The sequence below is a fragment of the Fringilla coelebs genome, assembly GCF_963513975.1.
Source record: "Fringilla coelebs genome assembly, chromosome: 1".
Lineage (NCBI taxonomy): Eukaryota > Metazoa > Chordata > Aves > Passeriformes > Fringillidae > Fringilla > Fringilla coelebs.
Window position 1 is genome coordinate 48,640,928 of NC_140028.1, and position 27,912 is coordinate 48,668,839.

Genomic DNA, 27,912 nt, shown 5'->3' on the forward strand with positions numbered 1-27,912 from the left:
GAGCCAGCCCGGCCCCGGCCCCTCCAAGCCCAGGCCCCGGTGGCCGCGGCGGGGGCGGTCCCGGGGCGGCGCTGCAGCGCGGAGCGGGCCGCGGGCAGCGGCGGCGGGAGGCGGGCGTCAGCTCCTCCTTCTCGCTTTCCTCCTCCTCCCTCGGCGCCGGGGTGGGCTCGCCCGCGGCAGCCGGGGTGTGGTGTCCTGCCGTGCCGTCCCCCGTGTGCGATGGACTGGCAGGTGCTGACCAGGGAGCTCTCCCTCTACCTGGAGAGCCAGGTCCGCGTGGGGTTCTTCGGCTCCGGCGTGGGCTTGTCCCTGGTACTGGGTTTCGGTGTCGCCTACGCCTGCTACTACCTCAACAGCATCGCCAAGGTGAGCGGGAGGGCGGCGGGGCGGGCGGGCTCCGCAGGTGTCCCGCCGATGGGGACAGTCCCGAAGGTCACCGCGACCCACCGCCCGTAGGCGAGGGGATCGCACCTGAAATGGCTGGGGGGGCAGGGCTCTGCGGCCGCCTTGTCCTCAAATCCCTCGTCCGTCCCCTGGAGGTGCCGCCCCGGGGTCCCGGTCGGCCGAAACCCCGCTCGAAGCCCACACGGGCCCGGCAGCGCAGCCTCCCCGGCCGCCGGGGCTGCGTCTTCCGCAGGGGCCGCCGGTGACCCCCGGAGGCCGCCGGCCTGCGGTGAGGGAGGGCTCCCCCGGTCCTGCTCGCTCTGGGACGGGAAGGGGCTCCGGCCTCGGCAGTCCCCAAAATGCATTTGTACCAGTTGGAGAGCTTGGCCCGGTGCCATGCTTTGGAAAGGGAGCTTAGGAGACTGCTCTCCACAACAAACCCGACCTACTTGGTTCACCAGCAGTGCAAGCGATAAAGTAGTTTTGCTACCCTTGTGTCCCCGTCGGTGCCGTCTTAAGTACCTCTGGGGGCACCAGGGCAGCGTTGTGGAGGCTGGAGCACTCTTGGGCATCTCATCAGCAGTACTTTTACCGATGAATTAGGCAATCGCAAATTACTTGGATACAGTGAGCCTGACGAGATCTGGAGTGGCCCCCTGGTGAGAGCGCCTCCTTGAATGCGTAATCAATTGAAAATACGCATATCAAAAGGGTTTTGACCGTCGAGTACCTGAGTGTTGCCACAGTCCTTCAGAGAACCGCTGGGAACATAGCCTTCCTTTTCATAGAGAAGAGAGTACTTGATTTTGATCAGAGGAGAAAAACGAAGGGAGGATGTGCCATTACAGCTGTTTATGTGGAATGGTTTTCCTCAAAGCATGTGTTATTGTCCTATTAATGCTTGTATGTTGAGGAGTCATTGTGACGGAGAGGTATAAGAAATATAGTTGGTAAAAGCTGAGATGTTTGGAATACAGGGACTTTTCCATGTTAATTGGTAAACAAATGGAAACTGTAAGCAAATTGTCTGCATGCAGAGCATTATTAGAGAGGAGGAACCGATGCACTTGTGTACTGGAAAATGAGATGGGAGGAAAAGCGTCCTACCAGGTTAAAAAAGCTACTGCGGTCAAAGTGCATGCATGAATTAAATGTCATTTCTGTGTGGTCCAAGTAAACAGACTTGGTAAAACCTTCTTGTTTACTAAGAAACAATGTGATTTTAATTTGTCAGTGAAGATACAATGCTGGTAAAATTAGAGATACATCAGTATGTTATTAGAAATGGGTAAGGAATCCATTATGCTTAATGGGTTTCACTTTTCGCTTGGGCATTTTGGCACTTTGTTTGTTTTTTGTTTACTTCTCTCTGTACCATTAAAGGTAAGAGCAAATTATTATATGAAATAAATTAGTTCATTGAGAGAGGATTTAAAAAAACTTTATTAGTTTATTTCTTTCTTTTTTAATTTGTTTTAGAACAATGCCCATGTCTGACTGTAGTCTCTTTTCCTAGAAACCCCAGTTGGTGGCAAGCAACGACCGTTTCTGCCGCTTTCTCGAGGAATATTGCCCTGTTGTGACAGAAACTTACTATCCCACGATTTGGTGCTGGGAAGGTCGGGTACAGACGCTCCTGCGCCCCTTTATCACATCTAGACCCCAAGTACAGTACAGGAAGTAAGTGCCTTTATTCTGGAAAGTGATGGATTTGATATCCAGCTGCTCTCTTACTCTGTGTCACACCCCCTGTCATTGCTCAAGTTTGTGCCTGGTTTTTTTTTTTTTTTTTGCTTTATGCCCACCTTTACAACTTCATCATAGACTTGGAACTACCTTTATCATGCATTCAATATGAAGTAGGTTTGAGAAGTCAGTGTTCCCAAATGGCCCTATTTTAGCTCAGAGTTTTGTAGTACTGAAATATAGGTGATGATATAGGTTTCCATCACAGGATTACACAGTGGATGAGGTCTTAAAAGACCTCTGGAGGTCAGCTATTCCAACTGCCCTGCTCAAGCAGGGTCACACAGAGCCAGTTGCCCCAGATCATGTCAAAATAGCTTTTAGATTTCCATAAGGATAGTGACTGCACAATACCCCTGGGCAAATTGTGCCAGTGCTCGGTGGCACACTCTCACATTGAAAATTTGTTTCCTGATATTCAGAGGGAACCTCCCATGCTTCAGGTTGGGCCCATTGCCTGTTGTTCTGTCAGTGGGCAACACTGAAAGGAGCTTGGCTCCATCCTCTTTGCACCCTCCCTCCAGGTATGTAAACACATTGCTAAGTTCCCCCTGAGCCTTTTCTTCATGCTGAGCAGTCCCAGTTGTCTCAGCCTTTCCTCATAGGAGATAGGCTCCAATTTATTCATCATCTTTGTGGTCCTTTGCTGGATTATCTCCAGTATGTTCATGTCTGCCTTGGAGTGAGGAGCCCAGAGCTGGACTCAGTGGTGGACTCAGAGGCTGGGTGCAGCTTCACCAGTGCACCATAGTGGGGCAGGATCATATCCCTCAATCTGCTGGCTATAGTTCTCCTAAGCCTCCACAGCCTCCAGACTTTTGGCCATCTTTGCTGCAAAGGCACATTACTGTCTCGTGTTCAATGTGATGTCCACCAGGAGCACCCTTGGGTCCTTTTCTGCCAAGCTGTTTTCCAGATGGGCAGCCTCTCTTGGTACATGGGGCTGTTCCTTCCCAGGCCCAGGACTTTGGACTTCCCCTCACGGAACTTTGTGAAGTTCCTGTCAACACATTTCTGCAGCCTGTAGACGCTCCTCTGTATGGCAGCAGTTACTTGGCTTATCAAATATTCTGGTGTTCAAATGCCATAATTTTGCAAAGATCATGCAGTCACTGTATCTGTCCATTAAACGAACATGTTGTACCTTAACCATAGCATGGCCACATTCAGCCTTGTTTTGAATATACAGAACTTCTGGGATTTTCAGGTAACTTTTACCTGTGGAGTTTTTGTTGTGTTCTTTCATGCCTAAGAGGCATGCCTAAAGAGGCAACATTTCCCTCATTCTAAGAGGGAAAAAATCCCTTATATTTATTTTTTGTCCTCAGCTGATCTCTTTTACACAGAAATGAGACTTAGTCTGGCAAATGAGGCATTTGGCACAAGACCTAAGGAGAAGGACTTTTATGCGCCGGAACCTGGATGCAACACAAGTTGTTTCAGCTCTGCTTGCACAGTAGAATAGATTTAGCATTTAGCAGCTTCCATTAGTTTTAGTAACTAGGAAACATTTCAGTGGTATGGCCATGTCCACTTCTTCTAGTCCTTCTTGTACAGTTTTATTTCAAGGGTTTTGAGAAAAGAAACATAGTTCCATGGAGCAGTGCTTATTTTGCACCATTTTAGATTGTGTTGGCAGTACTCACTAGCAGTGCATCTACTTCCCATTACTGAGAAAGGGCAAAGCTGAGCTAATGAGTCCGACTAGGCTGGTCACCTTTAAAATCTGCAATAGTCACTACCAAGAATTTCAAAAGAAAAATCAAATGCTAGGTAGGCTTACATTTCAGCAGTTTCCACACCAACTTCCTCAAACCATTCAAATATGAATATATTAGCTTTTATCTACATATTTGGCTATCTCTTCTCTATTTGGATAACTACTTTTCTAAATTATGAAAGTAAAGTAGCACTTTAATTGTTCAAATTTCCAGGAAGTGGGAAGATTTGTATGTTTCTAAAAAAAAATGAAACTTTTTTGTCATTGTTTAATGCATGCATATCTTCCTGAGATATTACAGTATTTGTTGCATTATTAAGATATATGCTATAAGAGTGCATTCTAGCAGTTTGTAGTGATACGGGGTGAAAGATGCGTTAGTGTGTGTCTGTGTTCTGCATGTTTAAAACAATCCATTATAAATTCTACTTCTTTAGATGAAGAGGGGAAAAAAAAGTGATAAATGCTTATCACATTACCCAGTGTGCTATCAAAAGATTCTTAGATGATTCAAAGGAAATCTACAGTACACAAAAATGCCTGTACAAAACTCAAGGCAGTGCCAAAAATCCCATTAGTTACAAGCTTCCAGTACATCCGCAGCAATTTATGAAAAGCCATGTCTTCATTTACTGTCTTCATTTACTGTCTTCATTTACTGAACGGGAATTACCCTGCAAATTGACTGTTCTAACTCTTGTCAGCTGTAGGTGTAACTCTTTCTGAAGGCAGACATGCCTAATCAGGTGGCACTTTGAGTATTAAAACATAATGAAAAATGCAGAATTCATACCTCTTAATTTGTAAACTGCAAGCACTCTTAATAGCATGTATGTATTTTTCAATCTAATCAGTGTTGTCTTAAAATGTACCTTTCAGTGAGCTCATTAAAACAGCAGATGGAGGACAGATTTCGTTGGATTGGTTTGATAATAATGACAGCTCATACTATCCGGATGCCAGCACAAGACCCACTGTCCTGTTATTGCCTGGCCTGACAGGAACAAGCAAGGAATCCTACATTCTTCATATGATCCATCAAAGCGAGACACTGGGATATAGGTACTGTTGTTTTTCAATGCTATTCATTTGCCACCTCTGGTAGGATCCAATATCAGTATGTATATGTATCAGATGCCTTCCTAAGGCAAATAAGATCTGAATACAGTAGTTTATGTAAGAAAGTATCATTAGCAATAATAATCATAGTGGAATTATATAACAGGCAGTACATTTGGAAGGGCTGTTTTAATATCTACAGATGTGCCCCAGAGATTACAGTGAACGCCAGCTAAGTCTGCACAGGGCTTTTCTGCTGCTGCTTAAGTTATTATATTATATTAAGTGGTAATCTTTACACTTTCTAGAGAAAGGGTTTTTATTCAGCTCCAAGAAGACTTGTGTGGATGGGTTGCTGGCAGTAGGCCTTGGAGGAGGTCAGCTTCTGAATGCCAAAATTGCTTGATTCAGCAGCCTCAAATTCCTGGTGCAGAAAGGAGAGCTGGCCTACAGTTACTGATGGTGTTTGAGTGGGTCTGTCACCTCTTCATTGTCACTGTGTAATTTCGTTTCATTCTTAAAGCTTCTGGTCAGATTTGGGTAAAATAAGTGGATTAGTTGATGAGTAGACTCCTTTATGTAACCATATTGCTGCTGCTGCGCATTAAAATAAGTTGTCATTGTTCCAGGATCTGTATTTGGAATATTAGATTTTGTCTTTGCAGATTGGCTTCTGGTGCTGACTCCAGTTAAGTTCTTTGAATATGTATATATTAACTTTTATCTACATATTTTGCTGTCTCTTCTCTATTTGGAAAACTACTATATTAGGAAAGTATTTAATTGCTCAAAGTACTTTTTAAATCACCTTAAAACTTAGCAGTAAAAATATCAGAGAAAAGCCTTGAAATTCAACAACTTGTTACTATTAATTTTTACACTGGAAGTTTTATCTGCATTTCATCCCCTAAGGGAGGAAGGTAGAATATTAAGAAGTGGAGCTTTAGATCAGATTTCAAGAGAATGCTATAATTTTGTTTTTAAATAGCAACATTTGATAAAAACATTTAAAAAATATTCTTTCATGCCTTTAACCCATCTAACTATTTATATTATTGAATAAAATTATTTCAGTGAGATGGTAGAAGAGCAATAGAAAAGTAATATTTATGGAGAAAGTATGGAATCTTAAATCATGGTAATACTGCTAGAAGATTCAGGGACTCCCACCAACAGAGAGAGACCAGAAACTTCTGCTGTACCAGATTAAAAAAAAAAACATTCTCAAGAACCTGCAACTTAGATCCAGCTGTCATTATCATTTTGACTTGGCTCATTTCTTCCAATTTAATAGAATTATGTAGCTTTGGGGGATGTCTACACACGGATCTCTGACGTTCTTTTTTCAGAGCACAGCTGTAGGCTGGGCCCTGCACTGTCAGAGCTCATTGCAGAGTGCAGGCAGGACATGTCTGTACCACCTTCAGCTAAGCCTTGGGGTTCTCATCCTGCAGTCTGACCTCGACAAATCACAGAGCTCTGATAGTCCCACTGACCTCAGTGAACTCCATTTTGGTATAAAGTTTGTTCCACACAGGTCAGCCTCTAGGATCTCTAAGTCTGTAAATATTTATGTGCTGAACTTATTCATAGAGGTGGCTTATTTTTCTTTATGCATTTTCATTTTTTTGTGTGCTAAATTATCGCTTTTGGTGAAATTAACAATGTGCACAATTGCATTTACTGTCTCAATTTTTAGATGCGTGGTTTTTAACAATCGGGGAATTGCTGGCGAGGAACTTTTGGTAAGGATGACTTCTAAGATAAACATCTCTCACTTATAAGTGGTAATTATGAAATAATTTGTGCCTATTTGTACAGTTGGATTTAAATGAGAGAAACTCAGAACATGGGTTGAAAATGCAGAGAAGATAATTCAGCCGTCTGGTAGATCAATCATGTGCCAGTATTAATTTTTTATCTTGAAAACCTAGAAGGTCAGCTGGTCAATACACAATTTTTTCTGAACATTTCATTTTAGGAAATTATTCAATTAATAATATTTGTAACACTAAAATGAACAATCCTTATATTTTCTTTCCAAAAATAGTACAGTATCTAAAATGTGCACATCTCTGCTCAATAATTGCAATTTCTCCCATTGATTTAACTTAAATACCCAAATATAATCCACTTTAATTTCTTTCCCGGTTTAAACTATATTTTTGATATGATTAAAAAGGTGTGCCATTAAAATTGATCCATGCTACATGTATAGTAAATTAATGAACCAGCTTTACATGGATATATGTATCCTGAAAGTTAAATGCGTTCTTGTATTTTTCTCAGCAATCATGACACAAACCCAGCTACAGAGGACATTTTTTTTTGGGACAGACATATCATGTTTGCTTAGAAATAACTGGCCATTCCTCAGATGAAAAAATGTTGAAGCTAAACGTTTTCTGCAGCTTAGGGACAAGGCATGATGAAATATTGCTGAATAAGCTTTGTTTTTTCATATGCGTTCTGTTGACAATTCTGCAGCTGGAATGAATGTGCATAATACATGGTATTGTTTAGCATTTTTTTAATCCCCTGGTTTCAAACTTTAAAAAGCTCAGAATGTTTTTCCATAATCAGATAAAGTATTTCAATGCAAATATTGCCATGTTAAGAGTAGTTTTCTGCATACTTTTGGAGATGGATCTACAAAGCAGTTTTGTCACACACAAAGTCCTTATTGATGAATTTCTGAATCATTTAGAGAAAAGATCCCTTGTCTGGATACATTGTGTGTATTTTACTGTAATCGGATTTACATCTTTAAGCTTTATAAGTTCTTGTGGTGCAGCAAACCAGCTAAAATTATCACATTTTCTGCAAAGAGGTTTCAGCACTTTAGTATAAAATCCCTACTTAATGAGTCTGAAGCATAGTTAAGCACTACAGTAGAAATTAGTTATGTAAGCAGTTCTTTTTCTAGTCACTTTAAAGATAGATTCAAATTTGCAACAAATAATAGTTACTTAAAGAATACTGTACTCATTGATTATTGAAAGCTATTGTGAATTATTGCTCTGGAATAATCAAATATCATATTGACCCCAGCCACTGTGAGCTAAGATGGTGTTTTAAAATATCTTCATACAAAGTGTAAATAGCTAAACGTTAAACTGTCTGGAATTACCTGAATTTAAAATGGATGATATATCTTTGGATGATATATCTTTAGGTTTATAAATTTTAAACAAATACACTTTCACTTAGAATGCATTAGATGCTAGTTACCAAAAATAATTTATTTTTCCTTGTAAGGTTGACAATTTAATTAAAATAAAACACATTCACACTGTTTATAATTAATAGGATGTTAAACAGCGAAGAGTGATTAATGTGGATGAGAAATGGAAATGCAACATAAATGGAAATTAAAAATGTCTTCAGTTTTAATTATCTAGATTTAGCTTTTCTTTCCATTTCCTCATCTTTGACGTCAACATTTCAATATTCTTGTTAAATGTGTTCTAAGTAATTAGTCTAGTGTTGTTAAAATCACCCACAAATAGCCAGGCAGTTTAACTGAAAGCAATTAAAAAAAACACCCTTGAAATCCATTGTTCCTTCAGGCAACAGAAAAGTTCCATTCACTCATAGTTATGTATTTTTATATTTAGTTTTAATGTCTCACTGAATTTTGGCAGTTCAGTCAGTACCTATAGTTAAGTCCAGGTCACTAACATGTTCCTAGCAGCTCTAAAGTTAAAAACTTTATTTCTCTGTAGATGAGGTCTGGACAACACTATTAGAAAAAAACTCATGTCACTGATTTTTATGGTGCTTAAATGGACTTGTCTCCCTCATACTGCCCCAGATAGTCCCTCAGGTTGGACTGTTCTCGGTATCTATGCAGGGGAGGCTCAAAAGTTGTGTTTCTCCTTCAATAGCAGGGAAGTGGTTAACCAAATCTTACCTAAGAGGTTACCCAACCTGATGCCAGCAGAAGTCATTCCAAGTCTTGATTCAGGATTTAAGGAGACACTAATGATGGATAAAGAACAGATAATATATGTTTCATTGCTTTAGTTAATAGAATACTTTGCTCAATCAGGTAAACCACACTGGGGGATTTATTTATCAGTTTATTAGGTTGTGTTGCACGTGAAATCTAAATATGGGTTAGTTTTCAAATGCTGGCTGACAGAACTTGAAATCTAATGCTTTAATTTGCATTTGAATGTGGGTGAATATAGTAAAATTGTTGTTATAACTTCCTTTTCTGTAAACTACAGCCTTTATAATGTTTCCATTTCCTTGGGGTATTTTAAAAATATCAGTGTCTATCTAGTTCTGATCTAGTTCTGTCTAGTTTAGCACATTGTTCTCTCTTCAGATTTTGTCTAATGACCTGGAGGTTGCAGATACTGAAGATACCTGTCACTGCTTTTACTTTGTAATGATAACAAGTATAACTCCTTCCTTCACCTTCTTGTGAAACGTTCTGGATTTCTATTTGCCATTTAGTGCAGCTTCACAATAAATGCTAAATTTATCTTCTTATATAATGATCCACTGTTCAGTTTGCTTTGTCCTTAAAGGATAATACAAAAGCTTACGATGGCATTTTTTTCCCTCTTGATTCCTTACAGACACCAAGGACTTACTGTGCAGCTAACACAGAGGACTTAGAGACTGTTATTCATCATGTGCACAGCTTGCACCCCTCAGCTCCATTTATGGCAGCAGGTGTTTCTATGGGAGGGTAAGGTTGTGTAACACAAGCTTCAGCTTATCTGTGATCATAAGACTGGTGTAGCCTGATTGTAAATTATTACTCTGGAATACTTGCATTGCTTATTGACCTGTAAGCAAGTTGGGTTTCTCTTCAACAGTTAACATGCAGAAGACTTTTAGAAACTTTGTATCATTGAGGCTTTTGCCTCTGTGTCAGGGCAGGTTGAAATTGGCTAACATTTTAAAACTGGGGGGAGGGGGGTGGAGAAAGACAGGAAAAAATGACAGGCAGATTGACTGCCAAACAGGTAGGCAATACAGTCTTTGGAAACTAAGGAGGCTGTCTTCAGAACAGAGGGATATAAAATTGGATCTTGAGCTAATACACCATGTTTCATAGCAACCTCTGGCAATAACATTTGTCTTCACTCTGTGTTCTGCAGTGTGTGGGTAGGTTAGGCTGGAAGAGGTGTGGATATCTGCTCTGTCTGGCTCAGAAGCAAGAAGTAGTATTGTTGTTCAAACTGATATGGATTGGTAGAGCATGTGGTATTAAGACTTGCTGTGTCCTGGCTTCTTTCCAGAAAGCACAGTAAGAACAGACAATGATAGCACAGTTTCTTAGGAAAAAAAAACAACATTGCTAGAAGCTAGCAGAAATATTCCAGCAGCCTCTTTAACAAAAATCCTAGCAGAGGAGAATTTTCCTTAGGAATGCTGCAGACACAGTGGTAACTTCCTTAGACTTCCCTTTTCTCTGATAAATTTTGTGGGGGATGGACAGATACAGCCCATATATATTGATATTAATATATATTACTATATATTGACTTGAATCTATAAATGACTTGTAGGAGCTTTGAGATAAATACATATTTGTTCAAGACTGGTATTTTTTGCTTTTTCACAAATCTTTAGTCACTAGGTTCCCTGTTCTGTTGAGTAGTGGTTCCATGAGGGAAAAAGGCTAGTCAGCCTAACTTCAGTTCTTTGGGAATAACCTCTGGGAGCCATTTCCAAGCATATGGGGAATAATGGTTACTGTTTTCATCAAGGACAAAACATGGCCAGGTTATCTGATTGCATTCTATGAAGAGATGACTGGCTTCACTGATGAGGGGAAAGAAGGGAATGTTGTTTGTTCTGAGTTGTACCAAAAGATTTACAGAAGCTGTTCTTGCTGCAGAAATGTTTTCCTTGTCGTCTTCCACATCCCTTGCTTGTTCCAGCTCCAGCTGAACTTCAGTTTTTCTAAGTGCATTCCTACATGCTTGGGCAATGACTGTCTTCCCAGGTAGACAACCTGTCTTCCACCTTAAGGATGCTTCCTCCTTGAAATTAGTCAGAAGAGTTTTTTTCCTCCATGTGGTCTTCTGCTACTCTTGCTCAACTTCCTGCATATGAGAATGTATCACACTTCTGCTTTATGTTTGGTTATCCTTAAAGTCCCCTTTGCTCATCAGGGCCATCTAATGTAAGATCTTGCCAACCAGATCCCTGGGTAAATGAAAGCCAGCTCTCTCCAGTATTATAATTGTGCTGTTTACCTTACCCACTTACTTCTCATCTTAAAAATCTACTATAAAATAATCTCAGTGGCCAAGACTGTTCTGCATCTTCTCTACCTGACTAGTTCTTCCTTACATATAAATAGCAGATCCACAGAATATTTTTCCTATTTAGGTCCTTGATTGTATATCAAAATATTGTCGTCAACACTCTCCAGAAATCTGGTCTGCTTGTGCCTTGCTGTGGCAGTTGATGCTGGGATGGCTACAATTCCCTGTGCCTGGCAATTATGAAGGGCTGAAAGTGTGGTAGAAGCTGGCAGTTCTATGACTGGTACAAAAGGCCACATCAGCCCTTAGTGTCATTTCTGTCCTTGGCTTATCCAAAATTCTGGCAAAGTCTGTTACAATGGCACAGGGAATCTGTGTTGTGTACCTGGTTTATATGTAACCAGCACCACTGGGCAATTTTAGGCAAGGTGTTCCACCTCCCCCTTCCAATATGTTTTTAAAATCCTGAACCAAAATCAGAAAGCATATGCTTAATTGTACAGAACACTGGAATAGTCTATAATCATCTACATGAGAACTGTTTCCTGTCTTCAAAATTAATTGAAGCATTGCACATTTAAAATTAAGCAGGAGCAAAGATCTCAACAGGGACATACTGCAAAAATCATCCACTTGTCTTAAGCTTACAGGAATTTTTTATCTTCTATTGCTTTACAGAATTTTCTGAATAGTCAGATAATCTATATAAGACAGATTTGCCCCAGTTAAGAATTAAAACAGATGCTCACTTCACAGACATATAAATGTAAATGAAAACCCACCTATTCTACTATCTTCTGTAGGTATTATTGTGGAAAGGGACTTCATTTTGTAACATAAAGATCCCCATGCCTTCTCTCTACCGCATATTCTCTGTGAATTCTGTTAGAGAAGTGCTGCTTCTGCTACTGCAACTTTTTTTGGTTGGTTTATTGGACTGCCATCCTATGATGTGGTAGGTAGTGCAGAGGGATAAAGTATCTGTGATGGAAGGCTGGTTCATAATGTCTTTGCTACAGGTTGCTGTCTCCTGAAGTACAGTGAGCCAAGGTACAGAGTGTGGTAATCTAGAGAGCTATCTTAATGTTACTAATCAACTGAAGTTGTTTGTGTTGAAGATTTGGAGTTAAAATGCTTGTTGTAAACTTTATGGTCTCAGGCAGTAATGTAAGACTTGGAGCTTTTCTGCCAGTATTTTTGTTTTACTCTCTTTGGCTGTTTTATTTTTTCTACATTTGAAGGGTAGATACTTGTGAACTCCCCCCATTTTCAACTCAAGTATACATTAGCAGTAGAGACTGTAAGTTGCAACTGGTCAGAAAGACAAGACCTGAGCCATTATTTTGGGTCATAATTTTGTTTCTTTAATTTTTTCATTATCCAAGACTTCACATATTTTGTGTTAAAGAAGAGCTATGTTCTTTCTTATGCGTGAGGTGAGGTAATGGCACTACCTTAATCTCAGAAGATTTCTTCATAGTAAGGCAGGTGTGCCAGGGGCAGCTTGCATTTGTCAGGCACTCTGATCAGATTTATCACATCTGGAAGACCAGGAGCTTGTAAGATGGTGAAACTTACTAACACTTGGGAATACTTGTTCCATGAGTAAGCATCATTTGACTTTTCCCTCCCTTTAGTACATTTCTGTTTCTAAATGCACTCCTACTCACACCCTACACAGTGCGCCCTGCTCCTCTCTGATAGTGGAGAAAGTAAACTTCATGAGTCATACATTGACTAGGTGACTACCTTCTAGGTGTACTAGGCACAACTGTAGGACTCATACAAAAAACTACTGAAAAACAGACAAAAACATGGCTGTTACATTTACTCTAAATTGAAGGAAACAGTTTGATAGTATGTCTGTTTCTGTTTTTCATTTGTAGCATGCTTCTTTTAAATTACCTGGGAAAAACTGGCAGAGACACTCCTTTAATGGCAGCTGCAATTTTCTCTGCGGGTTGGAATGTTTTTGAATCTATAGAATCTCTGGAGAAGCCACTAAACTGGCTTCTTTTCAACTATTACTTGACCACTTGTCTACAATCCTCTATCAGCAGGTGAGTTGCCTTCTGAACTGTTTAGCAAGGTGGAAGGATTTTAACATGAGATGGACAGCAGGTATAAAAATATTGGTGAAATCAATGCTGTAAGAACTCTAGTTGTTATTTGTGCAATATTTGGTAAGTTTTGAAATCAAAAAGGTCTTTTCAAGAAAGTTTGTCATCAGACTAAATTTATATGCTGCTCAAGGGACTCACAACAAGCCAAATTTACTTCTGTATCTATAGATGAAGTAAATGGATTTCTAAAATGTTTAGACTTGCACATATTCACATTGAGTAGATTTGCATATATAATAATTTTTTTAAGTTGGTGTTGGCTGCAAAAGCGCAGAAAGACCTAGTTCATCATCATTGGCTTTATAAAACCAGGGTGTACTTTGTATTCCCAAATATTAAGTTCTTTTATCTTTGGCATCTTTCTCATGGCTTATGCAGATTTTTATTATGTTGCTGGATGTACCTACATATGGATGAACAATAATTCTGCTCTTGGATTTGAGATTATTCATATGAGAGAAAATTAAAAACAAGCATGTTAGACAGTTGCTTCTATAAATGTATCTGTAAAGCAGAAAACTATGTTTGTTTATATAACAAAAATACAAGCCCTCCAATTTTTATATTTTTCTTTTTAGGCATCGACAAATGTTGGAGAAATTATTTGATATGGATCTTGTGATGAAGGTATGTGAAAATGTTACTTCTGCTTGAGCTGGATGCTGTTTTCCAAATGCTGACATAGTTCCCTATTTGAATTCTGTACTTCAGGCTAGAACTATTAGAGAATTTGATAAGCAGTTCACTTCAGTCATGTTTGGCTACCGTTCAATTGATGATTACTATGAAGATGCTAGCCCATGTCGCAAGCTGAAGTCAGTAGGAATTCCAGTGTTATGTCTAAACTCTGTGGATGATGTTTTCTCACCAGGTCATGGTAAGTTTAGGCTTTTTAAAATATATTTATCTGTATATGCAGTCATTAAGACAAACCACATAGGTTTGAGAATAATCTCAGACCTATGTGTAGAAGTGTATTTAAATGCTACTTGCACGTAGGATCAAAACTTCCATGGAGGGCTCAGTCTTGCAGTTAAGACACATATAAAACAGTGATGATGGAGAGACTTGATTAGTACAGAATACAGAAGAATATGGGGTAGCCTCATTAGTCATTAGTGGGTGTTTTTACAGTCAAAAGAAAGAAATAGGCACATTTAGGGTGTGAATTTTCTCACTGTAAGGAAGATACCAGATGTAGTGCCCTCTCAGAAGCACCTGTTTCTGTTCACCAAGTATGATGAGAACCCATAAAAAAGGAACTTGGATTCTGATGTCATTCTGTCTGGATGTAGACAATCAGAATTCAAACTGTAAACAAGTGGGGTTTTTTTATTGCCATTGTTTGAGTCCCTACAAAGAATGTGTGGGAGTTGCTTATGTTTGAGATGATATGAAGTCCTCATCTGTTGATCTCAGTGTCACCTCCCATGCCTGTAAATTAAAAGTAAAAAAACCCAGCTAAGTTAGATTAGTTACATCTAATCATGTAGGCCAAAATCTAGGGTAAGAAAAAAGATACACACAAGATGAGCTCCTAGATTGAGGCAGGTTGAAATGAATAAGAACCATCAATATCAGCTAAGTAACAGGCTGATAACTCCATTTTCTATTTTCTTTCTGTTTCATGCCAAACATATGGTCATTGTGAACATTTTTCTTTTCCTCTGAAAATCAAAACCCTATTGCTAACTATTCTGAAAATATATGCTTGTTCCTGTGGTCTGTGTATTGGTTATAGCTTCTGAGAAGAGAAGGAAAACAAAAGCTAATGTAGAAGAAAACCACTAAAATGAACAACTGTTTGAGGCAACAGTCTTCAGCAATGAGCACCTGACACCTTTAAAAATGTAGTTTATACAGTGATTTATTTCAGGGAAGTTTTCTTCTGCCACCACAAGTGAAGCGAGATTGTTGTAGAATGAGTCATGAAACGAAAATGAGCAGGCAAACAGATCAGAACAACAAGCAGAAGTGAAAGAACTGGAAGAAACTCTTTGTGTGTACTGTTTATCTGTGTGCAGATGTACAACACATGCAAAAACAGGCACACGTTACTATTTATAGTTTGAAGACCAGTTGAAGACAAATGTTAGAGACATGAAAAGGGCCACTCCAGTAGATTGCACTAGAAAAAGTCTGATTTCTTCTTCTCTAGAACAAAAAGCATCCATGCTTTGCATGAACAATGTAAAGAGATGACAGACACCTAATACGAGGGGGAAAAATGGTGAATCTAGATTAGCCAAACTACCTATCCCTTACATTGGCCAAAACAGAGGCTTAAAAAAACAATAAGCTCTGGGTAAACTTAGCAATATTGTGGTAGAATACTGTATGCACCTTTAAAAATTTGCAGTTCAAAGGCTTTCTGAAACAGTTAGTCCCCTTGTATTTATTTTCTCTGTGGGATTTTTTCCCTTGAAATCAGACAGTTGCTTGTTCTCTTATAAGCTTATAATGGCCTGAAAAGGAGGATAAATGGGCCGTGACCCTAAAATCAATGTCCAAATATAAAATCTGGCTAGTGATTCTGAAGACAATTTTTATAGGTCTTAGGACCCTGGAGATGATCCCCTGGATCCCATAGTACTGCAGGGAGTCCATCTGCTGTGCCTTGTTTCTTTCACAGAGTATCTAAGAGAGGGAACAATGGCTTCACCACTTTGTTTAGCATTAGCTTAGTTTGTGGTTTCTGTCTAAAGTTAAGTAATAACTGTGGCAGGGTCTACCTAGTTAGCATAGTGACAGCAGCAGTAAACCGGTCAGTGTGCCTCAGTTCCCAAAAAAATTTGTTAACCTTTCCCAGTCTATTATGACTGGGACTGTGACATTTGTTACCTAGATGAAAATTAGTGCAGATACTCCATCCCCTTTTCATCTCCAGCTCTCAAGAGCCAGCTATTGATCTGACCCTATGACATTCAATCTGAACACCAGAAAACACTTTTTTCCTGTGAGAATGGTCAAATGCTGGCATAGTTTGTGTGGTCTCCATCTTTTGTTGTGAGTATCTTGTGAGATACTCACAACCTTACTGGACACAGCCCTAGAACACCTGCTGTTGGTAACCCTGCTTGAGCAGGGGGTTACACTAGATGATCTCAAGAGCTCTCTTACAGCCTCAGCTGTCCTGTGATGTGTAGTTTGAGTACTTAAAGAGTGGGTCCCCTTAGAGTACAGCTGTAGTAGATCTCTCAATCCTTGAAGCTCTTTTGTAAAACTAACACGTCTTGGTGAACAGTGGGATGGTTGTTTGTATAAAATTAGGTATCTAAACTGTTGTGAGGATGCCTTAGAAGTCTTGAAGTGTAGAGGGGGGTGAGGTAGAACACCAGTACTTCTGAGACAAGAAGTGGTATGAGTCTATTGTAATGACTGTCCATCTTCTCTTAAAATTCCGACAGTAACCAGCCTTTCTCCATGAAGATATTTGGGTGGTTAGGCATTCATTTATTCCTTGTTCACAGAGTTAATGCTGTTAGCTGTAAACCCTTATACTTGTGGAGACAAGTTTACTTCAGAAAGGGCCACCAGGACAATGCTGATTTCCTGCTAATAGCAGTACTGTTATTTCTGTCTATACTTGGCTCCTTTTTTGTTTGTGCTGTGAACAGTCAGTGGGAATTGTTGTGCTGGCACAAGACACAGAGCACCTTGATTAGCAGCCTGGGATTTATGTCTGCTGCCATTAGTTACTGGAGTTTGCTCATTTTGACATCTTGACATCTCCTGTGAGCTGTTTTATGTTAGCAAACATAAAGGGCTGGTGTTACTCTTTGAGGTGACTTTATTCTGGCACCTGGCTTTTTTTTTCTAACTTAAAAACTTCTATATGTGGACACACAGAAGCCTGTGGCAACCAAAGGCAGTTTCCATTCACAACTGTATCATGGATTCAAAGCCACAAAATTCATACTCATCCAAATCCCAGCCTTTTGTGGACTTTGGGGACTGGTTATTTCATGCCTCATTTCTCCCAGTAATACCTACCAGCTTTTAAGCTACTTTCCAGTTCTGTTGTAGATAGCTGTAGTTTCCAAGAGCTGGGAAACCGGTCTAGAAAACTCACCAGGGAGAAAGCTGTGCCAGAATTCCTTTGTATTTAAATAGTTTCCATAAAGCCAGGCACATCTATCTTTCAGTAACAGAGCTTGAGGGATACAACCCCAAGTCTGCTTTGTCACTACATAATGTGGATCTAAAGAGACACTTCCCTTAGAAAGTGCAGAGGCTGCCTCAGTTGCTTGTTACTACCTGATCATTTCTTATCATGTGCTTTTTGGTACACTTTGTACTTCCCAGCAGTTATTTTTAAATATATTGTGAAAATGTGCCATTTGACCTCAATCCAGTATTATAAAGAAGCAATCAATTTGCAGTCCTTCCTTAATGTTGCTGTTTAAAGTTCACAGAGCTTGGCAGCTGATGTATCTGTAGTTTAATTCTGGAATGCAATTCTCATATTGCATAATACTGGCTAATGAAAACAAATGCTTTCTTCATTGCATGACACTTCTCTCACCATAACTACTTTAAACAAACCATTGCTTCAGGAAATATGTAATAAAGCCAAGTCAAGCCCTTGTATTTTGTAAATGTGAAAAATAAATCAGGAAGATGATGTGATAGCATTCATTATCACTGTCACATTTAACTTTTCATCTGAAATGGCATTTTTCTCTGAAGAGACTTTAAGCAGTGTATTAGGCATCTGACTTGAATTTCACTATACTAATGCTTAGCTAATTGCTGCTGATGAGCATTGTGCCTGAGCTGGAAGCCTGCCCTTGGAGCTAGGTACCATGCCAGCTTCCTCCTGATCCACTGTGACAAATAAGTGCATGTCTGAAGCTCAGTTATATATATTTTATTGAAGTCTCTGAAGCTTTTGTGTCCCCCTGAATTTGAACTTGAATTGTTTTAGGTGTTAGTGTACATCCTGTTACATAAAAGAGCACAGTTGAATGCAGTAGTCAGAAGAGACGAAATGACCAAGGGATGGCCAGACAGATAATAATTCGGTTAAAAGTTTAGGGAACAGAGAGAAATCAAGCAAAAAATGGAATGTCTGACATCAGTGACTTATGTGGTTTTTCTTTTGTTTTTTAAGAAAATAATAACTCCTTTTTGGCAAAGAATGTACAACAAATTTGTTTTGAATGAAGTAATTCTGCATATAAGTATTCACACTGTGGTTCTGTGATTACAGATCAGGGCTTTGCTTGCTGGATCAAACAGCAGTACAGATTTTGGCCAAAAGAAACTTAAGTACAAGGTTACATGTGGACAGAAATGAACAGTGGTATCTTTTGGCATGCAATCCTATCTCCTAGAACGCATACATCTAGTGCTCCATTCATCTGCCTTTTACTTTGCAAAATTTACTCTGTTGCATTGTGGTTTTATTTACTGGATGGCTAACAGTCCCTAGGAACAGCCTTGAGAAAAGTACCACATCGCTGCCAAGCATCATTTGCATTTTGGCACTGAGGAGCAACACCATATACTCAATTCTCTTCTGAGAACCTCCAGAGCAAGAAACTCTGCTGGGGCGGAGTTACATGGACAAATAGAGGGAATTTCAGAATGGGGAAGATGACATTTGTAAAGACCTGCATGTGGCTTGCACCTTACCAGGCATGGAAAATAATCAGCATCCTAGTGCAGGACTAGTAGGCTTCCAATAAAGAGCCACTGTAGCTGTGTGGAGGCAGGCTGCACCTGGCACCCACTACAGTAATGCCAACCAGTTTGGGAATGAATGACCAATAGCAAACTGATTTGGGAGCTATGATTACATTGGCAACCTCTGAATGACAGGCATGCAGAGGTCATGGTGAGATTGGTGGCCTATAAGGGCTTCCCCAGCTGGGCTGGCACAGTAGAGGAGACATTTATTGTGATCTCCCTTTTAATCCCCCAGCAAAACAGTTTCTTATTAGGAAGGGACATTCTCCCTACACATTGCCACTAGTCTGCCAGACTCAATGACTGTCATGTTTTTGCCCATTTTAGTGAGTGAAGAGGTATGTTCAGTCCAGTTAGCAGCTGATCCTCAATCTGTTAGGACTGATGGGGTTCTCATGCCTATCTCTGATACTTGGAGGTTAAATCTGTCTCTCCTCACACAGTCCTTCTCATACCCTTGCACAGAAGCCTATTTATTAGTCCCCTCAGTGACCAGGCAGACAGCTGCAGAACGGGTGAGGAAAGTGTGATTCATTGCCTGAAGCAGGCATGGGGTTTGTGTCTGATCCCCAATTCTCTCTTGGGATTCTGTTTAACATGGACCACAGGCTACTGGAGTGAAGAAGAGCAGATGGCTTGGTACAGATAAGTGGGCAAATTCCTATGCAGCCAGCAGAAGGTGACATGAATTGCAGCCACTCTCTTTGTACATGGCAATGTGTTCCTCCACAGAATCCAGGAGAGGCAGATCAGAGATTGCTGAGCACATTAACTCAGGCAAAACTTCAGACAAGCGCATGCTGAGTCTGAAAATGATGCATGTGTTGGATTGCAAGAAATAACACACTGTTTTCTGCATCTCATGTTCTCAACATGTGCTATTCCCCAGTCTTGGCTTTTACATCACTGACTTTTTAGTCTGGCTACAGTACTGCTTTAAAAGGGCCAGATCTTGCATACGGTACTTTCAGTTTTCCAGCTGAACAAAGGAAAAGCCAAGGATTTCTTGTAGAAACAGTAAGAAGCACAGTTCCTTCCTCCTAGTAAGGAATCAAAATCACTTAGTAAATGCTGGAATCTACAAACTGCTTAGATGCCTGCAATTTTGAAAGGAGGGAAAGAGTGGAAGAAATGGATAGCACTGAATAGCAAAAGACCTCACATATTTGCCAAGAGAGCGCCCATTGCTCTCTGGAGCTCAGTCCGTGCTCCCCCAGGGCATGGTCAGGTATCTTATGGGCAGGGAGTTTGCAACACACCTTCACAACAGACACTAACCCAGCTCTGCAGGCTGTTGGTTTTGCATCCGTGCTGAGGCCCTGGAGTGGAACAGAGCGTGTCGTTCCAGGCACTGCTGGTAGGGACCTCTGAGGCACAGACTGCTCCCCTGGCTCTACAGGTCCACTGCTTCTGCCCTGATCTATTTTAAGTGGAACAGCTGTTCACCACAGTCATTGCACTCAAGTTCTCCTGTGACTTTCTCTGGCTTGGGGTCCTTTTTTGGCTAAGCAAAGTGTTACTCTGTGTTCTTACTCCAGTTGCTGAAAATGAAGGCAAACTGGCATCTCAAGAACACAGCTATGAGTTTGCCAGCATCCAAATGAAAGTAAGGAGCACATCTATGAAGAAGGCAGTAATGTGCAGAGATAGAGACTATTCAAGGATAATGACCTTTGAGATAGCAAGTGTATAAAGGGGTAAAGGAACAAACTCCTAGAAACAGGAATGAGTGAAAGGTGTCTCTGAAGGAAGTGCAGTCAGAAAGGGATGTGAACAACTGAACACGCCCAAAATTGAATCTGATTCAAAAATACTTTAAAGTAAATGAAGAAGTAACATAAATCTTGTGAATGACTTGCTGCTTAGTGTTGTAGTGACAAGGCATTTTTAGTTGAGCAGTATATGACTTAAAATCACCATTATTTTCTTGTCATAACCTTTTTTTAGACAACACAGTGAAACTGCTACTACTCCCTTCTTTGGATAAAGCATTTTTGTTTTGCTGTTGCTTTTTCTGTCAATCCTGAATAATCAAAAATCTGTATGATTTTTATTTTTTTCTGTTTCATAAAGTCTCTTACTTGAAAACTGGAAATTTGAAATGCATTCTTTACTGAAATGTGCCGAGATTTCTGCTCATTCAGATGTCTACTTAGCATACCTAAAACTCCAGAGGAATTTGCTTAAATAACTTAATTTTTATAGATCAGTGGTGTTTGCAGTCCTCATATAAAGCTCCACTGCTGTGTCAACCAGTTCAAATGACACCAGGGTGATCCCATCACACCAAGTATCCTTTGTAAAGTCATATGCTTCCTCTGGTGTCAGTCTGTGCTAACTGACCTCTATTTTCCTTCAGAAAGGGAACTGCGCAGGTGGTGAAATTGATTAAGCCACACATCTATGCAGAGTCAAAATAGGAGGCACTGAAGCTTCCCTCCTACACATTTCCAGATCAGTGCATATCTCAGGTCTCATTCACTGATGACTTTAGGCTAATTGTAGGCCGTTGCCACCTCACTGAAGGCTCCATCTGATTGTGGCTCCCACTATTCAAATGTTGGCATTAATATGGGGAACTAGATTAGGGTGCTGATCAGATCAGGAAAACTAACCCAGCAAAAGAAAAATCCTTGTACTATCCAGTCTAATAATCTACATTCTACAATAATTTCTAGCAGTCACTATTCAATAGAGAGCCACTAATCTCCTGGGTTGCATGGATCAGCTTTCTGTGTCCCCTCCCTAGAAGGTTGTTTGCCCCTTCCTCTTTCTCTGTTTACCTTGTGTCTTAGATTATGGGCTCCTCAGGGCAAGAAGCATCCCCCAGTGTGTTTTCATGGTGTGCTCTAAACATGCAGGTGTAAACATATGGCAGATCAGATATAATGGTAATCTTTTATATTAGCTGATAGGATATCTTACAGATATCTTACCCTGACATTAAATGTTCTGTGCTTGGAGTCTCATACAATTGCAATTGAGATCCCAGTTCCTCAGCTTTTCTAAAGCTGAATATTGAAATTAAGAGGGCTGATTGTCCTTTTACTTACACTATTTATAGCAAATCCTAAGTATGCATTAACATGGGTGCTCTTCCATCAGTGTGAGAGAAAGACACATGAAGCTGGAATTTTTACAGCAGCCAGGGGAAAAAAAATCACACAGGTAAGGTGAGTTAATGATGAAGAGAAAAATGGCTTTTAATACAGCTGTGGTTCTAAACCCTGACATTTAAGTGAATATTAAGTAAGACATTTAAGTGTATATTAATGTTGTGCCTATTTATTCATACACAATATGAGAAATATTTAAGAGAAATTTTTCAATGGCTGGCATTTCATATAAGTTAAAGGATTTAAAACGTTTTCCCCCCCCTTTTAGCTATACCAGTAGAAACTGCCAAACAAAACGCAAACGTTGCTTTGGTTCTGACTTCATGCGGAGGCCATATCGGTTTTCTGGAAGGAATATGGCCAAGGAAGTGCACTTACATGGACAGAGTCTTCAAGCAGTTTGTGCAAGCTGTGTTTGAGCATGGAAATAAAATCTTAAGCATGTAGCTTTGGACCACTGTAATAGCACAGTGGCACATTCTGACAAGGGCAGTAAAGCTTAGTGCACAAATTTTAACTCCTGTAAGCCAGCAAATGGATAAAGTCTATTACTACATGCAAAAATATTTTTGCCTAAGATTTTGTAGCAAGAAACTAAATATTATGTTGTCACTTTTATATTTATTTTTAATATGCCTTACTAAGAATGACCTTAAATAAACAGTGTTCTGCATACATCAAATTGCACTTAACCAAAACTATCAAGTAGAGAGATTATAATTCCTCAGGATTTTAATTTAAACCAGTATGTATTTAGGAGATTTTATTTAGATGGCTTTTACTATTAGAATTGCAATACTCAAAAGAGCTTATATTATCCTGTCACATCTAGTACTACTTGGCCCATTCCTTAGAGCACTAACAGTAAAAATGTTAAAATATTAAAACAAAAGGAGGGATCAAATAAAAGTACTGATTCTTCAAATAAGTTGAAATTTCAGCATGTTATTCCACAGCATTAGATTGATACCTGCTTTTGCTGTTCTGCCCTGAGAGTATTCAGATTTAGGACTGTTTATTGTTTTTTAAACTATGTCAATGCCATACTTGTCTTACATGATTATTTTTTAAAGAGCTAATTTATAGTGTTTACATATAGCCAAAAGATTCCTTTAAAACAGTACTGTAATAACTTATGGAATTACAAGACATTTTACATTTCAGAATTTATGTAAAGCTGGGTGTTGTCATATAAGTAAGTAACATATACTTCATATAACTGGTAAACTTGGTGATTGAACCTGCTATGTTTATATTACCTTGCAAGAACATTTCAGTTTTAAAGAATAAATATTAGAGCACCAAGAAATTATTATATAATCTGCTTTAGATTAAAGAAGAAAAACAAATTCAAACCTTTTGTCTCATATCATTTCTGACAAGAATGGAACAAACTGTTTAAAGAAAGTGGGATGGAGGTCATAGTCATGCCTGTGGTTTGTTTATTTGGTCATTGGCCACCATTTTGGCAGTAGGTTGCCAAATCACTGGAGCCACTGCAAACCAACTTCTGCCCTAGCAGCTTACAAGTTGTGAGTGTGGCTGCGGTATCACTGTTCTTCTGAGCCCTGACAGAGTGACAGCCAGCGTGGAGAAAGGACAGATGGACAGAATGTATTTTGAAACTGTTGGGAAGCCCTAATTAAGGGCATACTGAAATTTAGAACAGGCCCTTAAGCAGCATCTGTGGATCTCCCATCTTTTGCTGATCGCTGATTTAGGCCCAGACACGTACAAGAAGTCAGGAAAGATGCTTCTGCATTTTTATTTTTATCTTTTGAGCAGGGTCAGTACAAGAAAAAAATGCAGCTAAAAAAAGCAAGTCAGGTCTTTTGTCTCAAGCAGTACGTGAACACTCCTCTTGCAAGGCATGTTTCCTAGTAACAGCAAAGGAAGAACAAAAATACTTTTTGTCTTTAGAAAAAGAAATTAGGACATGCTATACGAGAGCTGTTTTGCAAGGTAGACTGTTGAATTAAGAAAATTAAAAAGTGCTTTCAAGTTTTGACTTTTCAAACAGGCACTTCCCCAAATAATGAACTCTTATTTTTTCTCTAATAAGAAAAATGAGGAAAGTGACTTGCAAAAGCAAAATAACATTTTTTGCATGCTACTACAATACAGAAAAATAGCATATTAGTAGGGTGCCTTATTTATTCTTGTATTCATTTCCAGGTTTTATGTTCATGCAAAAAAAAAGAGCAATAAACAGTGTATTTCGTGTTATATTTGTAAAATTGTTTAGGTACAGTACTGTTCAAAATTCAGCATATAGTATTAATAAAAATAAAATCACTTATATTAAATCACACCTTGCCGTTTAAATAAAAGTATTATGACTAATGCCAGAATTTCTGTCTCTCTGCACTGTCTTAATTTAGTATCCGATCCCTATACAGATCTCCATGAGACATTTATCTTTAAAGCTACATCAAGCAAAAATCTGTAAAGCTGGTGTTCCCCCCTCCCCCCAATGTACAGTGTCCTTATACCCCATTAGGGAAAAAGCACAGTGGGCGAGGTGGTAACAGTGAAAATTTAATATGGGTATCTTCAAGCTTTCCCAGTCAGATTTTCTGAAACAAAAAATGCAGATACCTCAGATCTTACAGGGTACACACAAGCTAGAAACAAGTGCCATAAACATTTTTGCTGTGTAGTAACTTTGTACCTCACACACAGATTTTATAAAGAGAGCCAAAGTCCACAGTGTGCCCTCTTTTCAAAACAGTGTGAATTCACAGGGTCTTTATTTGGCTTTTCACGTGATCTGAGTATCCAGGCATAAACAGAGATATGTAATGCTGAAGGTGGGAGAAAGTTGTTAGTTCTCAATGTACTTTTTACTGAAAAGATGGAGTAGAACAAAAATGAAATTCCAAGCCATGAAGGCTGCAGACACCTACCTCTTAAAAAAACTTTTTTCCTAGTTCAGAATTCCAAAGTAGCTGAATTTGAAGCTGGCAGGGTCCTCTGGAGATTATCTAGTTCCACCCTCCTGACTAAGACAGGACATACCACATACATGCTCCAGAACATCCACCTCTTCTCATTTTTCCCTTGGAGTCAATGCATAGTACAGTTCTTTTTCTCTATGAGGCCTTCAATCACCCAAGAGCCATTTGTGAAAAAAAAAACAAAAACAAAAACAAAAACCCCAAACAAAACCAACTTTAAAAACCTGAAAATTTCCAATAGGCAAATATAGTTATTTGAATACACCAAACAGAAAACTTAATGCTCTTTTCAGAAACAAGACACATAATAGCACCATTTAAAATACTTAGCAGAAAGGGCTGTGGATGACAGTCCATAAATCCATAGGAGATGGTCAAAAAAATGCCAATAAAGCAGCATGACTCCAGGCTTGTGAACATGGTCCTGTCAATGGCAGTGTGGCATTGAGTGTCACACTTCAGGTACCAACATGCTGACTGTTGCAGAGTGCAGTCACTCCGAGGCCTAGACTCATCATTACAGAGATTGGCTCCACATTCAACAATTACTCCCCAGGTGTGGTTCAGGAAGCTTCTCCTTACCTTCTCCATACTGCAAGTTGCAATTTCCAGCTGAGATCTCAGAGTCAAGTGTTTGAGCCCTTCAAATCAACAGAATGGAGCAGCTTGCTTTATTTCAGCAGTTCCCAAATATTTGAGACAACAGCCTCCTCCCCTTTTTCTGCAACGGTCTGGACCCCTGTGTACCACTCACACATATATCGATTCTCTGTCCCAGACCCAAATCTCTAAGCCAACTATACCAGCCTTCCCTCCAGATGTAGCTATCTGCAGGTTTTTTATTCCTGTTACCCTCTTCCCCTGAAAAAAAAATAAACAAAACAACAAAGCAAACTCACACTCGGCATGCAAGCAAAATGGACAAGTTGCAGCCCAATATTTTTTCCTGCTTCCCTGCAAAAACACCAAAAGAAAACCAACTATTGAAATTCTACCTCCCCCCATTTCAAACACGGCCTCCTACTTTTTCAACTAACTGCCCTGTAAAGCTCTTTAACTCCAGGCAGCCAGGGCATTCTCCAGTCCTTGCTGTCCCACACGCCATCTATACAGGAATTTCAGAGGGGAACTGCCTCTTTCACCTACAACTCCTGGAGCTACCTGGCTCCTGCCAGTGACTCACACCTGCCAGGAAGAAGACTTTTAGGCCTGCACTCTGCTTCTCCCCGGGTCTCTTCAGCTCAATGCATCATCACCCCGAGGGAAAAAAAGGAAACATTTGTTCCCTGAGTCATCGAGTTGCTGTAACACACAGGCACACTTCAACCTGTGCCACTTACTGGGGTTCTCATCCCAGCATGCCAGCTTGTAAAAAAGAGCCTTGCAATGCTCATGGCAATGAATAAGAAAGAGAAAGGCAGAAAGAAGCCCAAGAGTCTCATGATGGGGACTTGCTACTGATGTCCAGCATACATGCTGGGTCCCCCCAGGTAACTCCACTGCAGCCAATGTCTTGTGGAATCTCTCAGGCACTTTTTGGGTTTTGGTTGTTGTTGTTTAATTTTCATTCCAACGGAAGAAAAGGAAACATTAGCTAAGCAGATAGTGGTTCTTCATAGGCAAGCATCTCTTCCTCTTAAGGATCCAATTTTCCTGTCTCATTCCTTCTACTGGAGATGCAAAAATCAGCTTCTCCCTTCTTCCCAGGATAGAGGGACTTTTGAATCTGCTGAAAGGAGGAAAATCGGAGCCCTGTGCTGTCTCAGCTGCTCCTCCAGTTCCTTAAATTGTTCTGTATATGTAGTGATTAGAAAGCCACTGGTTTAAATGAGCTTCCCGTGTGGCCTTCCCTAACCTGTCTGAGGCATTCTGAGGCTCCAGCGGTGCTTGCAAGGTTAATTACCGGTGAAAGGTTAAGCAGCTCCTGCCTTTTGGTCGTCTGTCACCACTTCCTCGCTCAGACGAGATGTGTGATAGAAAGGAGGGCAGGGTGGGAAGAGTGTTTGCATGTCAAAGGGGGCTGTAAAACCTGCCTGCTGGTAGGACCGCTGGGATTGAGTTTGGGATCAAGAGCTCAATCCTGTAACTATGCAGCCCGCCCTAAGGCTGCGGTTTCACAAGCAGCTGTCAACGGTAACAGCTCCCCCATTCCAAAAGAGGAAGGCTTGCGCTTCCTCCTCCCCTGTCCTTTCTTATCCTGATTCCAGCCACACGGTCCTCAGCCTTTCTTACTCTGGTAGAATATGACAGTTTTTCCACTGGCTTTGTTTGTTTGTCTGTTTGGGGTTTTTTTGCTAGCTGAGGAGGTGAAATTTGCAAGTCTAGGGGGGTCCTTCAGGTGCTAGATGGAAGGCTGCACGGTTAAGGAGCTGGAGGACACTGCTGGGAGTGGGCAAAGGAAGTGGAGAAAATAACATGAGAAGCTTCCACTCTCCGGTGTTAGTCATCTCCCAAAGCTGTAGCCCAACAGGACATTCTCTGCAATTAGTGGAGTGATCCATTATCAGCTGAGTTACTCCCTGAAAAAAAGACATAACCAAGAAGCAAGTAATTCTTTACATAGCTTCAGACAAAAGGCACTCCAGCAGTGGTGAATAAACATGGCTGATTTAACAAAGGGGTTAAATCTGTCCTACTCATATACTCCACCTATGTGAATGCAGTTTCTCCTCCCTCCCCAGGTTCACCAGTTCAACAACAACTCATGCCCAAGCACTCCTGTTTATATTCACCACAACTTCCAAGGAGAGTTAATTTCTGTAAAGTTTGTCTTCTTTCAACAACGGCATTTGCTAGCAAGTTCACACTGACATCAGTGCTTCAGAATGCTGCCACCTTCTGTGGAAAACCGGAAAATTACTGATATTCTTCTGTCCCGTGAAA

General features: G+C 40.1%; 1 protein-coding gene across 2 annotated transcripts; it reads left to right on the top strand.

Annotated features, from left to right (window-relative positions):
• On the top strand, positions 1–24,413 carry ABHD3 (abhydrolase domain containing 3, phospholipase). 2 transcript variants are annotated; one of them, XM_084220385.1, is made up of 9 exons: positions 1–366; positions 1,901–2,064; positions 4,730–4,912; positions 6,609–6,654; positions 9,499–9,611; positions 13,029–13,202; positions 13,844–13,892; positions 13,977–14,142; positions 22,341–24,413. In XM_084220385.1, exons 1-9 carry the CDS (start codon positions 220–222, stop codon positions 22,517–22,519), a joined length of 1,221 nt encoding a protein of 406 aa, XP_084076511.1. In that variant the 5' UTR covers positions 1–219; the 3' UTR covers positions 22,520–24,413. The 2 variants fall into 2 exon arrangements, with proteins under 2 accessions (XP_084076511.1, XP_084076512.1); XM_084220386.1 differs by lacking the exon at positions 13,029–13,202.
• Positions 24,414–27,912: the final 3,499 nt, after the last annotated feature.

Bases quoted from the DNA above. Each gene is read 5' to 3' on its own strand.
- ABHD3 (XM_084220385.1), top strand. From the start codon at position 220: ATGGACTGGCAGGTGCTGACCAGGGAGCTCTCCCTCTACCTGGAGAGC. The intron at 367-1,900 runs GTGAGCGGGAGG...CTCTTTTCCTAG, and splicing joins ACCTCAACAGCATCGCCAAG to AAACCCCAGTTGGTGGCAAG. The intron at 14,143-22,340 runs GTAAGTTTAGGC...CCCCCCTTTTAG, and splicing joins TGTTTTCTCACCAGGTCATG to CTATACCAGTAGAAACTGCC.